Source organism: Vidua macroura, chromosome 9 (assembly GCF_024509145.1).
Source record: "Vidua macroura isolate BioBank_ID:100142 chromosome 9, ASM2450914v1, whole genome shotgun sequence".
In the NCBI taxonomy this organism is placed as follows: domain Eukaryota; kingdom Metazoa; phylum Chordata; class Aves; order Passeriformes; family Viduidae; genus Vidua; species Vidua macroura.
This window is the reverse complement of record NC_071579.1, coordinates 10,948,373-10,962,127: the sequence shown is the minus strand read 5'-3', so window position 1 is coordinate 10,962,127 and position 13,755 is coordinate 10,948,373. Positions and strand designations below refer to the sequence as shown.

The 13,755-nt window shown below is 40.3% G+C and overlaps 1 protein-coding gene across 5 annotated transcripts in view; it reads right to left on the bottom strand.

The window, feature by feature from the left end:
- The window catches only part of PTPRC (protein tyrosine phosphatase receptor type C), a 64,476-nt gene extending 53,354 nt beyond the window's left edge, over positions 1–11,122 (bottom strand). For 3 of the 5 annotated variants that reach the window (XM_053985532.1, XM_053985535.1, XM_053985536.1), the window contains exons 1-2: positions 11,017–11,122; positions 5,482–5,599 (exon numbers count right to left, since the gene is read on the bottom strand). In XM_053985532.1, coding sequence (XP_053841507.1) covers positions 5,482–5,548 — 67 coding nt within the window. In that variant the 5' untranslated portion in view covers positions 5,549–5,599; positions 11,017–11,122. Of the gene's footprint in view, positions 1–5,481; positions 5,645–5,684; positions 5,714–11,016 lie in introns of those variants that run through there. The other 2 variants (XM_053985534.1, XM_053985533.1) reach the window with 2 other exon arrangements.
- Between the last annotated feature and the right edge of the window lie 2,633 nt (positions 11,123–13,755).

Here is a 13,755-nt window from a genome sequence, read left to right as displayed (position 1 = left end):
AGTTCTGAAGATAGGTCATGGGAGGCGGGAAAACAGAGCTTGATTCCTGACACTCAGCACACTTGGAAAGTCATTTCATCCTGTTTCCTCCCCCCATTTCTTCTGCCTTATTTCATTATATATGCAGTGTTTTTAACATGGTTGCTGTTGATTTGTTTTTCAGAACCTTAATATATTAAGTTCACCAAATTGAAACTAAAGGAAGTGTTTCCAAATACCAAGCCACCAAGAGCTGGACCCTCTTGAGAACTGGTCTCTGCATGACAGTTTTTTTGGCTTTAGGTCTACACAGGTAAAATATTCTTAGTATATCAATATACTGATGTGAGTGAATAAAAATGACTAGAACATGTATTTTCCCTACTATGTAAGAAAGACCCACTAGGCCACAACCAATTTCTTGCACTGTCTGCATCAACAGATGTACCTATAGCACATCCACAACCCAGCCATCTGCTTGCTATGTTTGAACAGGTCTAGGTTAATAAGTAAAAAAAAAATCACATATTTAGTCCAAATCTGTATCTAATTTCAGTCCAGAAACCAAGTTGTTCAGCCATAGTTCTGCTGAGCTCCAACGAACTTGTGTCCTGCCCGTAGCTTAGGTATGACACCACAATGAAACTAAACAGCTTCCAGTTCAGCAGTTGTTTGTGTCTGGCCAGCCCAGGCAGCGAGCAGAGCTGCCAGCCACCTGTGTGCACCGCATTCCCTGCCTCCATTCACTGGGAATAAAGCACTGGGGTGGTGCACAGTGTGTAAAGCAACCAATTTGTTGTAAATGGTTAAGAGGCCCCTGAGTGCAGGACACTGGGGTATGCATTTCCCAAACCCTTGAGTTCACCACTACAACAAAAAAGAACAGTCCCAAACAGAACCTGCAGTGGGGCATCTGTAAGAGGGCAGCATCAGTGGTGATGCTCTTCACCTTATTCTACCTTAATATACATTCTCCTGCCAGAGCAATTCCTCTTAGACTTTATCCTACACATAAAATGAACCAATATTACTAAGTTCCACTGCTTAAAAAATTAGGTTGGCCAGACTCTTTCCAAGGGTATAGACTGACCTGTGAAAAAGATTTTCAAGGAAAAACAGAGCCATAGGATAAGCTATCTGAAAAGAAAATGCAGCACTTTCAGCTGGAAACTTGCACAGCTCTTGAGCATGGAGACTACATGACCAGAATTTCATATGTGTGCCAGTTTTGACTGGGGTAGAGTTAATTTTCTTCATATAAGCTATCTTGGGGCTGTGATGAAAAATGAGGTTAATAATCCAGAGATGTTTTCATTACTGCTGAGCAGTGCTTACACAGTCAAGGCTTTTCCTGCTTCTCACACCACCCCACTAAGGGAGGAGATTGTGGGTGCACAACAAACTGGGAGAGGACACAGTTAGGACAGGTGACCCAACTGCCCAAAGAGATATGACATATGGCATCATGCTCAGTATTGGAACCTGAAGGAAAGAGGAAGTGGGGACATTCAGAGTGATGGCATTTTTGTTCCCAAGTAACCATTAAATGTGATGGTGTCCTGCTTTCCTGGGGATGCCTGAACACCTACTTGCCCAGAAGAAGCAGTGAATTAATTCCTTGCCTTTGTTTTTTCTTTACCTATTCAACTGTCTTTATCTCAACCTATGATTTTTCTCACTTTTATCCTCCTACCCAATCCCACCAGGAAGCACTGAGCATGCAGCTGTGTAGGGCTGAGTTACCAGCTGGGGTTAAACCACAGCAGCCCTCTTTGGTGCCCGATGTAGGGCTCAAAGGAGTTGAGATAACAACAGCTTTGATTGGAATGGCTTAGATGGAATTTACAGCTGTTACTGCTCTTTGGCTGCTTTGGGCAGACTGCTGTGCTTGCCCTGGGCTTGATGCCTTACAGTACATTAATGCAGTGCTCATCTGTGGCTGCTTTTTGCTTTCCCCACTGTTGTGCTGCTGATCCCCTCATTCTGCTGTGCCTGGGACATTTTGAGGAGAGCACTGGTGATGCACAGGGACTGGCACATGGCCAGGGCATCACTGCTGCTTCTGTGCTGCTGTACTGGACATGCTGGAACTCCCTCCAGTGTGAACACAAGTCAGAGAGACTGGGACCTGTGGGTGAGTCCACGTGGGAGCAGGATATCCTGAAGCTCCTCTGGCCATGAATAAGTCCATGTCAAAGTGGGTACATCTGAAGTGCCTGTGGCCATGGCTGTGTCAGTGCCACAGCAGGGGCACTCCTGAAGGCATTGGGGCCCAAGGCCAGCTCCGTGCTGCAGCAGGCACAGTTTGAAGCACCAGCAGCTGTTCATGAGACTGGGCTGGAGCACCTCAAAGTTGTGGCCATGGATAAAGCCACAGCAGAGCAGGAACACCCTGCAGGGACTGCAGCCAGGAGTGAGGCCAGGTTGGGCAGGTTTGCTTTCTGAGGGGACAGTGGCTGTGGGTGAGGCCACACTGAAGCAGGTCTATCTCCAAAGGCACTGTGGCCCATGGACAGGGCTGTGTTGGAACACAGAGTGTTGGCCCCTCAGAGCCACTGTGGCTGTGGATAAATCCATATACCAGCAGGTGTGTCCCTGAAGAGACTGGTTCATAGGCAAAGCTCCACTTGGAGTACGTACAACCCTAAGGGACTGCAGTCTGTGGGTAAATCCAAGCTGGAATAAGGGCAAGGGGAACAGTTCATTGCAATGTTAAACCCAAAAGGGAATGGGTAAGAGACTGTAAGAGAAATACCTTTAAATTGTGGTAACCCATGATTTGAATTGCATATTATAGGAATTACTATAACAAGAACCACCCAAACTTATGGAGGAAAAGCCTTACAAGAAACAGAGCAAGTGCATCAGGAACCCAAATTGAGCTGGCTTTGGTGCCCAATAACCACAAAACAAACCACCTCTCCTGTCCTGAGTATCACCACAACATGGAGCCCAAAGTCATGAACTACATGGACTCAATGAATGTGTGGTAGACATCTTATGAACACTTTGCAGTGGTATCTATGTATTACACCAAAGGATGGGAAGGTTGTGGTTATCTACCTCTATTATGAACATGGTTTTCAGCACAAACCCATACTAGCTACTGTGTCCAAAATTAACATTATCCCAGACAAAACCAGCACATCATGCCTGCTGAAGCTCAATACTTTTAACTTGGGGAAAAAAAAGTCACACCCAAAACTATCAAGCAATTATTTAGTTTCCTGAAATAAAGGAAGTGGCTCAGAAGTGGGTGAAAGCTTTTGAAAGCTGTCAAATTGCTAAAAATTTTGTGGAGGAGGGGGGAACTTGAAATAATGATCTAATGGAAACAGTGCTTGTTCTGCAAGCATTTCTTTTTTCGAGAGGGAAGCAAAGGTGTTTTTCTGACTTTTTTGGCTTGGGTTAGGGGTTTTTGGGAGAGGGCTTTGGGGTATTGGTCAGTTTTTTGGGGGTGTTTGATTACCACTACAATATCTCTTTCTTACCAGAAAAATTAGTTGGATACATGCTTTTTATTTGAGGGATTTACACAGTGAAAAGGCCTTTGTGCAGGCTATAACTTCTATTTTGCTTAGTTTAATGTAGTTTGATGCTCTTAAATGTGGCTTGGTGATTACAGGAAATAAGAGATGTTCTATAGGATGTCTGAGCTTGTGGAGGAAGTAAGACAACCTTAAAATTTCTCCTGCTAAGTTTTCAAAATCACTAGGTACAATAGGCTGCTGGAAAATAATTTTAGTAATAGCAAAAGAAGTCTCAATGCCCACCAAACTCTTACAATCAAGTGCCTGAAAAGTGATTGCCATAAAGCCAAAGCCTACGCCACCCTTTCAAAATGCTGCTCCTCCATTAACAAACCCCTCCCTAGGAGACTGCCCAGTGTCCCTCGACCACGAGGCAGAGCAATCTGCATGGCAAATATGAAATATAATGGCTCTGTCACCCTGAGAGGAGATGCAATCTCTGTGCCAAACTACATCATAAAAACAAGGTCTATGATGTTGTGTGCTCAATACTACAGCATGAGATTTAATTTAGTAGAGAGGAGTTAAAATATTTCCTTGAGGCTTTTCAGTTTAGAATATGTAGAGAGGAACTGGCTCAAGTCAGACTACTGTGTGTGAACAGAAAAGAATAACTATTACTTGAAATAAAATGCTATTACCCATTTATCTGTCTTCCAGCCCTCTCTGTCAGCTAACATGTTGACTGACTGTGGAGGTAGCTGAGAGAGCAGACAGTAACCTGCCTTTTCTGGAGAAAAGGTAGCAGTGGGAAGTCTCAGAAGGACTTATAAAATGGAAAGTAGGACAGCAGATAAAAAAAAAGTCAGGAAAAGCAAGAGATTTTGTTCTTTTCCTCTACAGTGCAGCATTCACTTGTTTTCTTATAATCTCCAGCAGCTATCAACCAGATTTATGCAGTCCTGTCTCTGTTCAGAGACTTTGAGGGACAAGAGAGCTAATGCTCAGGCTTCAAATGCTCTTCTTAGCTGGTTATCAACTAAAGGCAGATCATTTTGTTGCTTACATCAGTATAAACCTCAAGTTACTATAGTGACATGAGGGTAGAAGCAGGAATAAATTCAATGTAAATGAAAAGAGATTTCAGCCCTGCATATAACTCGCTGCCATTTCAGAAAAAATATTTCCAGCCACTTTTTGTCTGCCATCAACTGTCCCAAATTACATCGCCAGCTAAACTGATGGAAGATACATATACATAAAATGTTGCATTTTCTTCTGAAGAAAATATTTTCTTGAAGATGGATACTTTTTTGACTTCAGGTTAAGTATTACCTCAAGACTAATTGCTTTTCTTGCTACTCTCTTTATCTGTAACATCTAACAGGTTTTGCAAGATCATCCTCTCGGACTCTATCTTTCTCTCAAAAAGTCAAGCAACAAATTCACCAGCAGTGGGATAATTAGATATTCCAAAGACTATTTAAGAAGCAGCCATTTTTACAAAATAAAAAAATAATGTTTTACAAAATAAGTAATATACCAATAGTAGAGATTAATTTACAACTTTTAGAACTTGTTACTAACCCCCCTGCAGTAAAAAAATCAAAACTTGAGCAACTGTAAGCAGATTCTGTGATCAGGGAGTGGCTAACATTGATGGGAAGACTTTTTTCTTGAAGGATTTAAACACAGAAAACCAATACTACATCGTGAGATGAAGTTGAACATAAAAACTACATGGAACAGGTTCACATAAGAGACCTAAATGTATTCTTTTTCAAATTCAGCTACAAATGTGGTTGTTTTTTAAAATGGTCCATATAATTCTCACATGGGACCACGCAGAAGACATTTTAGCCTAGTGTACCAATCTTCCTGACCCAGGTTCTTACACCATTGCACACAATGGTATTCTAATTTCTGAACCAAGATGGTATTTCTGCACTTTGCAAAGCTTTTCACTGGTTTTATATCTACAGAGGATATTGAGGGATCAAAATGAGAGAAAGAAAAATCAGTTGCGACCTACCTTTGAGAAAAGCATCCTGTCCCAGAAATGCAACACCAAATGCTAAGAGTTTAAGCCACAAAAACATGGTTATTTCTGGAAATCAGGCGTATCCTTATGAAACAGCATGTGTCTTTCTCTGGAAAGCAAAATAAATGTTATCTGTCTGCAAAAGAATTTCTTCACAAAACTTGAACCCAGAAGGAGACTAACTAGGCACATACATTGCACTGCCTGCTTATCTGTGAAGGAGCTGCTTCCTCTGTTACCCTAACTAACCACTCACAAACTCGCAATGCACTGTAGTGATGTCAGAGACAATTACTTCTTCAAAAAAAACTTCTTTCAGTTTCCAGGAAGTCAAAGGGGTTTTTCTTATGTTCCTGCAGTAATACTTAGCTTCCTTAATTCAGCTAAAGTAGATTATTTTCAGCTATTTCTTCCTTTGAACTACACAGTTCCTAGGAGCTACACAGGACTCCACTTTCCATAAGGCTGGATTTAGCAAAGTCATTTTTTCCCTTCATGTGCACTTTCCTGCACACATTCACTGATTCCCATATATGTTATGTATGTTTCTGGAGATTTCTGTTGAGAGAAAGAGAAACCCTAACCACAAGTCACCAAAACACTTCTGACAACAAGGCCTTCATAAAAATGCATCCTCAGGTGAAGTTACTGATGATTAAACGAAAATCAATTAAAAATGGTTTTCATTTAATAATAAATTTAACTTGATGATCTCTACAGGTCCATTCCAACCCTATTTTGTGATTTGGTGGGATATATTTCTGAATCTTTCTACAAGGATGTCTTTCTGGGTATGACAGTAATACACAACAAATGGATAGAGGCAGTCTAATTCTACCTTCTGTAATGTTTAGAATTGGAGAACTCAATACAATTCTTTACCATAATGGTGCAGGAGGATTGTTGCTGCTTTCATGGACTTAATACAAGGTACAGCAAAGATATTTTCCCTCATTGCATGCACTGAGGCAGTTCTCAACAACTTGGTAACAAATGTCCCTTACATAGTAGACTACAAGGGGAAGAAATATTTGATTGTTTCTCTTATTGAAGATCTCTAAGGTTCTAAAAGAACCAGCAGAACCCTGTCATAAGACAGATAAAGAAGGGAAGAGAATACTTTTGTGCTGCTTATTCATAAGTCCTTCAGTGACTTCCTAAGCAACACAAGGAAAAAGTTGCACAAATTCACATAATAATTCACAAATGACATGACTGAATCAAATTCCTCATAATATTAAATACTTCTACTATTATGAGTCAAGTCTTAGAACACAGACCAAAATCTTAGCTTAGCATTAAGCAGCATGTCTCCATACAAAGTGGCTGTAATAATAATTATATTGTAAATGTGTTCAGAACAAAACTGATCCAATGATATTGCTCTGACACTCCAGAGACTCCAATTTTGATATAAAATAACCTCATCATCCTGGAGTTGTCACAAATTAAATTTGGACTATAGCCATACATTGCCTGCAGCACTGACATCTTAGTCCCTTTTATCCTAGACAAAAGCAGCATACCAGCATGGCTGACATATGCCATCTGATGAGCAGAGTGCATGACATCCCGTGAAGAATCTCTCATAAAGGTTCTCAAAGAGAACCAGGCTCCGTTCCCACCTGACCTTCCCCAGTAGTTTTATACAATCTCCACTCAACTCCTCTAGCTGCGTCCCCAAGACAAATTCCTGCAGAATGGATCTTTTCTGGCTGTGTGATATTTACTGAGCTTCCACAGCACTCAAATATTGCAACATACCCTATCTACTATTTAGTGAGAACATCACACACCCCAGTGATCCCACTGTTCTAGGTATACTGCTGACCATAAACCATCGGCTGTTAAAATTAATGACCGAAGTTACAAAATTACATAAGAAAGACACAGAACTGTTGGAGCAAATCCAGAGGAGGGTCACAAAGTTTATAAGAGGATTGGAGCACCTTCCCTGTGAAAACAGGCTGGGAAAGTTGGGCTGTTCAGCCTGAGAAAGTTGTGTGGAGACCTCACCTGAAGGTGCCTAGAGGGAAGCCAAAGGACTCTTCATCAAGAACTGTAGTGACAGGACAAGAAGTAACAGGTACAAGTTGAAAGAAGGGAAATTTAGGTCAGATATTAGGAAGAAATTCTTTACTGTGAAAGTGGTTACTGGAAAAGGCTGTCCAGGGAGGTTGTGGATGTCCAAACACCGGCAGTGTTCAAGGCCAGGTTGGATAAAGCCTTTTGCAGCCTGGTCTAGTGGGAGATCTCTCTGCCCACTAAAGGAGGGTTGAGACTGGATGATCTTCAAGGGCTCTTCCAACCTTTAACATTCTATGATTCTGTTAGAACTCATGAAGTCTTTTTCCAAACATAAACTGCAGTCTTCTTTCCCAAGTTTAAACCCAAAACTTTCCTTTTGTGGGAATGGGAGAATTAATTCACTCTATTTGCACATTAAACCATGGACTGTTAAAATAAATCCTTTCACAGGACAGAGCCTGAATTTTTAATTGGCCAACAAGATTATGTCCGTATGTAACTAGAGCAGTATACTTCCCCTGTGTCCTGGAAAGAATTAAAGCCAGAACCATCCATTTGTATTAATAAGGATTTCTAAAATTACATTAAAAATGTGCAGCTGCTTAAGTTATCCATTTCTTTGGAAGTCTTTCTCTTTTGTACTCATCCCCTGGGTAACCTGGGAGGGAGAGTCTGGTTCTCTCACTGCTAATAGGACCACAGCATTGGAGCCAGGAGCTGTGATCCTCAAAACACTCCACACACCCATCTCCGTGCACGGCCTCTCATAAGACATCAGACAAAACTGCTGTAGGTGCTCAGTGACTGATGTTAGACAGTGCAGAAGCTCTGCCCAGATCCCAAACACTCTTAGAGCTAGCTGAGAGACACCAAGGTCTCTCACAGCCTTCACAGTCCCTGCTAACTTGCTTTCTACCAGGAGGTGTTTCTGTAACTCTGTTTTGTAAGTGGTGCAGCCCAGAGGCATCAGATTGCAGGGTGTGACAGAGAAAGGGAGGGAGCAAGTACACATGCATGACATTTCTGCCCCAGAACAACTCCACCATATGCTAATGCAGCTACAAAATACCTTACTATTCTTTGGGGAGAAGCCAAGGAGCTGCTTCCTATTCCAGTGAAGGGCAGAGCAAAATACAGAACAGCCATAACACTCACCACTATTTACCCTAAAGGAAGGGAGAGCATGAATTTTTCAACCATGTGGTATTATTCTGAGATTCCCTTTTTTTTCTCCAAGAGTGTTCCCCAAACCATTCCCTATCTCTGTCTGGTACTACCAAGCCAGGAGGAAATAGACTGGAAAGATTAAAGGAAGGCAACAGTAGCAGTAATCAGGGTATAAACAGCATCTTCATACAGCCACAAGCCAAATAAATCTGTGTCTCAGGTTGGATTGTCACCCAAAGATGGGCCCAACCTGTATCTGCCACCAGATATCAACAGCCACACTTCCCCTACACTCTGACACCTACGGGGCCTGTGCCACCCAAAAATGACCATTCCCTGTGCTCACTGTGTTTAATGCCATAGGAACCAGGACTGAAAGATACCAGTGAAACCTCACTCTGTTGTCTCTTCATATTATTTCATGCTGCTCAGTTTCACCCTAAGTGTTCATTTCCCTAACAGTTTAGCAGCATTCACATTCCTCACACAACACAACTTCCAAGTCCAGATTATCAAAGTCATTATGGTTTCACTTTGGCATTTATCACCAAGAATTTTAACTGGGATTTATTTGTTCTTCAGAGGGTATAATGTTGTGGAGGGTAAGGGCTAATTCAGGCAATGGTGTTCTTCACTGGTACCTAAACCTAATGCTGTTTTGTGTTAATGTGTTTCCAAAATGCAGTATGAATTAGTTTTCTCAATCAGTGTATTCTCAAGTACTCACCTGTGTTTTCCTTTTGTTCAGAGGCCTTGAAAGAATAAATTACAAAGCATGTAACTAAATAAAAAATAAATTCTCTACATACTCCATACATCATTTATATTTAAAGTAATGCAGACTTCTTTTTGCATAATTTCCCTTGCATTGAAGTCATCTCATATGACTCAGCTCAGTTACAGTGATACTCAGCACATCAAATATCAGAATTAAGCAGTTCACAGAAACTGAAGTCACATGCTTTTTCAAACACTAAGGGACAGAGGATAAATTTATCCCAAGGGCAACTCTGTTTAAATCAAGGGGGTTACCTGCATTATGCATTTTATCCAGTAAAATTAATTTGACAGTCTTACTGTGAAAACGCTGTTCATGCTAGAGAATATATCTCATAACAGTCTTAATGTTTTACTGAACATTTGCTAAGGAATCTATTTTTTACATTTTCAGGCTTGTTTTCAATTGCCAAGAACTATTTCCTGAAGAAAGAAAACATTTCTACTTAATGTGTCATATTGGATCAAATTATTTTAAGGTCAAGAGTAAACAATAGAGCTCTTTGTGCAAGCATACTGCTCTGCTGCTATCAACCCTCAGGCAACGATGATTTGACATCTTCACTTCATATGTTGCCTGCATGATCTGTGCTGTACCTGCTCAGGACAGAGAACGTATTCTGGTATCCCTCAGGCACTCTTCACAATCTGGCCCAAAATGAGCAATAAGCCTAGGAGAAGCTCTTGGAAGTGCCAGGCACCTACTTATTGCTCACACATAAAATCAGTGCAGGATAACAGTGGGCTCAGTTATTGTGAAACGAATGTTCTTGAACAGCTGCCTTTAACATGCCCACTTAGAATCTGCTACCCTTAAACAGTGTCAGCATACCCATAAACCCTGGGATTTGTTAGATTTGTGCTGAACATCTGCTCTGCCTCCTGGTTCTGAATGAGTGCTGGATGCTGAGAACAGCTCAGGATTTAGCTTTGTATAAAGTGTATAATATATAATATTTGAATATTGCACAGTGGATGAGATAATTTTTGATTATTAAACATCAAATAAACATTTTTACCCATAGCGCCTTTTCTTTGTATCCTTCCATCGTTCACCTTGAAAGGGAAAATGAAAAGAAGGGATGACAATTAATTGAATATTTGCTTCCCCTGGACCACTTCTTGAACTCTCATCCAGAAGAGCTCTTCGACAGTGGCAAATTCTTCCTCCTCTTAGTCCAATTCTGCTTTTCCCCCTCCAGTTTCATCTCCTAGTACCACCTTCTGGGTTCTATAGGCATTCATATGACTGTTTCAACAAATGAAGAACCACAATTTTAAAGGGCAGTGAGCTGAATTCCAGGCAGGGCATTGTCCTCTGAACAATCAGGCTGAAATTCAGGAATACCATCCCAGCTGAAGGTACTAAACCAGCTCCCTCTGTACAGAGTCTCCCCTATTACCTTCACAAAATCCACCCTGCCTTCAGCTAAACTGGTTACTTATTTGCTGATGGCTTGGAACTAACTAATCTATACCTGCTGGTTAATTTTCCCAAATTATATGCAGAACTATACTTAATTACATAACACTCTGCAGTAAATGCTGTCTTACCTGCACCATAAAGTCACAGTTGGGCCATGTTTGCAGAAGTCCTGACAGAACATGAGTAAAGCAATAGTAGCACCTGCCAACACAAACGAGCCCACACAGTAAAAGAACAAAATGCTTACAAAACAGTCTTTTCCAAAGTCTTTACATTCTGGTTTTATTGCAGATCACTGGGTATTCCATTATCTCTTGAACAGTGCTTCCTGTGTGCTCTGCACCAAATATAAAGACCAGTCTGTTTATTCTGAAGTAATACGCAGAGCCGGCTTTATTTTTTTCAACTTTTTTTAATGCTCAAGTTCAGCTTAAGCAGGCCAGGACCAGGGTCAGGGTAGGCTACTGAACCCATGTTTCAGGCTATCTTCCTACAATATGCTACTTCTGAGCTAACTGATCTCTAGTCTCTGTTGTAAATGAGCAGGCCAGCTTGCTTTCTGTGAGTTCTCTGTCCCCTTTTCTGTTCTTCCCAAGCAGGTATCTTCTGTGATTTTAACTTCTGTATTCTTTGCTTCTGCCACTGTATCCTGCTTCCACCCAGACTGCTTCTCACCTGGGGTGCCAGATTGATAGTCATACCCTATTAGCTGTGGTCTACAACTTGTCCTGGTATTTCACTATCTGTCAGATGACAGTGCTTATAGCCAAGAGTATTTGTGTGCATTTTTCCAATAAAACACAGGATTACTCTATAGCAAATGTTTTTCTAACATCCCAAATATGATTATGTTTTGGATGGACATGCAGTCCCACAGCTGATTGTAATCATTACTGTATAGAAGCACAAAATGCCTTTGAGCAAGGTATTTATAAGCATAAACCACAAATCTTTACCTAGAAGGCTGGTCTGCTTACAGTGATGCTGTCAGTCATCTTCTGATAGCCCATCTCCTGCCCTTCTTCACATTGTGACATGATTTTTCTCTCTGGAGCTGTCCAAAAGGGTTAGAGAGATGTCTCCAAAGATAAGCATGTGGCAGGCATTACTTCTTCCTCAGGGGCTTGTCAAGAAACTACTGCTATAAATCTACAAGAGTCTGGAAGATTTCTATAATCTCAAGTCACAATAATCATATTTGAATTTGAAACAGTTAGGAAGCCAAACTGATCCCACTGATTTATTTACCTTGTACATCAGGGTCTATATCCCCCTCCCTCAGTTTCCATGCCTTTAAGTCATTCAGTTTATTTGTTTCACACACACTACAAGCCATCTTAAAATGTGACAAGTTCATAGTGCTGATACTCTGTTATAAAAAAAAGTCTGTCTAAGGATGCACTGTATGTCTTGGTTTATTCTCACACTAAAAAAACAACAGAACATTTAGCAAAGGCAGTAAATTTTAAACTTTAAAGAAAAAGAGTAACGCAGAAGTCATTCATGTAATTGAAAATATTTCTGTATCACTTCTTGTTAATGGGCATAATTAGAGTCAGCTAACAGAGGTGCAAAAATATTGGCTATATGCTTTTAAAGTAACAATCATGTAAACAGTAGACTCGTGCAAGACAAATTTTGGCAGAGTCAAGCAAATATTTGAGTGATTTACAACAGGTAAGAGAAAAGACAGCATTGGGAAGCCAAACACTGAAATAAATAGATTTTTTTTATTTTTATTTTTTTTTTGGGTTTTATAGCTAATTTCTGTTTCACTATAGGACATTTCATAATAAGCACACAAAGACATTTAGCACAAATTGGCTATTTTAACTGGGCCACAAAGTTCAAGAAACATGTTGCTGAGGCCTTATAAATACATACAATCTGTGCATACAGTGCAATGGAAGAGCCAAAAATAACCAAAAAATGATGGTGGAAAGGGAGGAGGGGAAGTTGGTAATCCCATTCTGTGGTATTCCCCAAACACCTGGAATTCTCAGAGTGTAAACCACTGAATCACAAGAGAAGCAAAACAACATCAGATTCATTTTTTTTCAAGAAAAAAAACCCCTTCTACATTTCTCATAAAACAGGACCCTAAGAAACACCACTATTTCACAACTGTTTTATAATATGTGTTCATGTGTACACTGCCAAAAATCTAGTCTCTGTCAAAAAAAAAAAAAGAAAGGCAAAAAACATAGTATCAGTATTGTTTCTTAGGTTTCATTATAAAAAGTGATAAAATGCTAGCAATATAAATTGTTAGCAAGAATAGCTCATTTTTTCCCATACCAAACTCAGGCTCATATACTAATCTGGTAATGTGCTCTCAGTCCCCAGATCAGCACAAAATATTTGCACATCCTCTTTCTGCCTTACAGCAAGTGTTACTTCCTACACTTAGTATGTTAGGAAATATCACAGAAGATGAAACTTCATGCAACAATTATTTAGCAAGAGTGTCTGTCTGTTTTTTGCCTTCTTCTCATAAGAAGATCCTCTTTAGAGTTTATGAGATTCTGTGTTAAAATACTGAGCTTCTATTTAAAATTGTTTTTGATGCAAGCTAAATATTAAGTGCTAGTTCCTAGAACAAAGTCAGTCTGTCAAGCCTACAACCTGGTAAACAAAAATTAAGGCTTTTCCTTCAGACAAAACTATGTTAGCTATCTGAACCTCATTTTAGTTTTATATCCCAGCTTAATTTTCAGTTTATTGAGGTTCAGAAAGTTGCTCCATCCACACTGATCAATAGAGACACATTCTGAAGGGATGAATTTTCTGAGAGACTTTACCCACTCCATCAGCCCACTGTCCTTTTAGGTAGAGGAGACCATGGAAAAATACAGATTCACAAATAA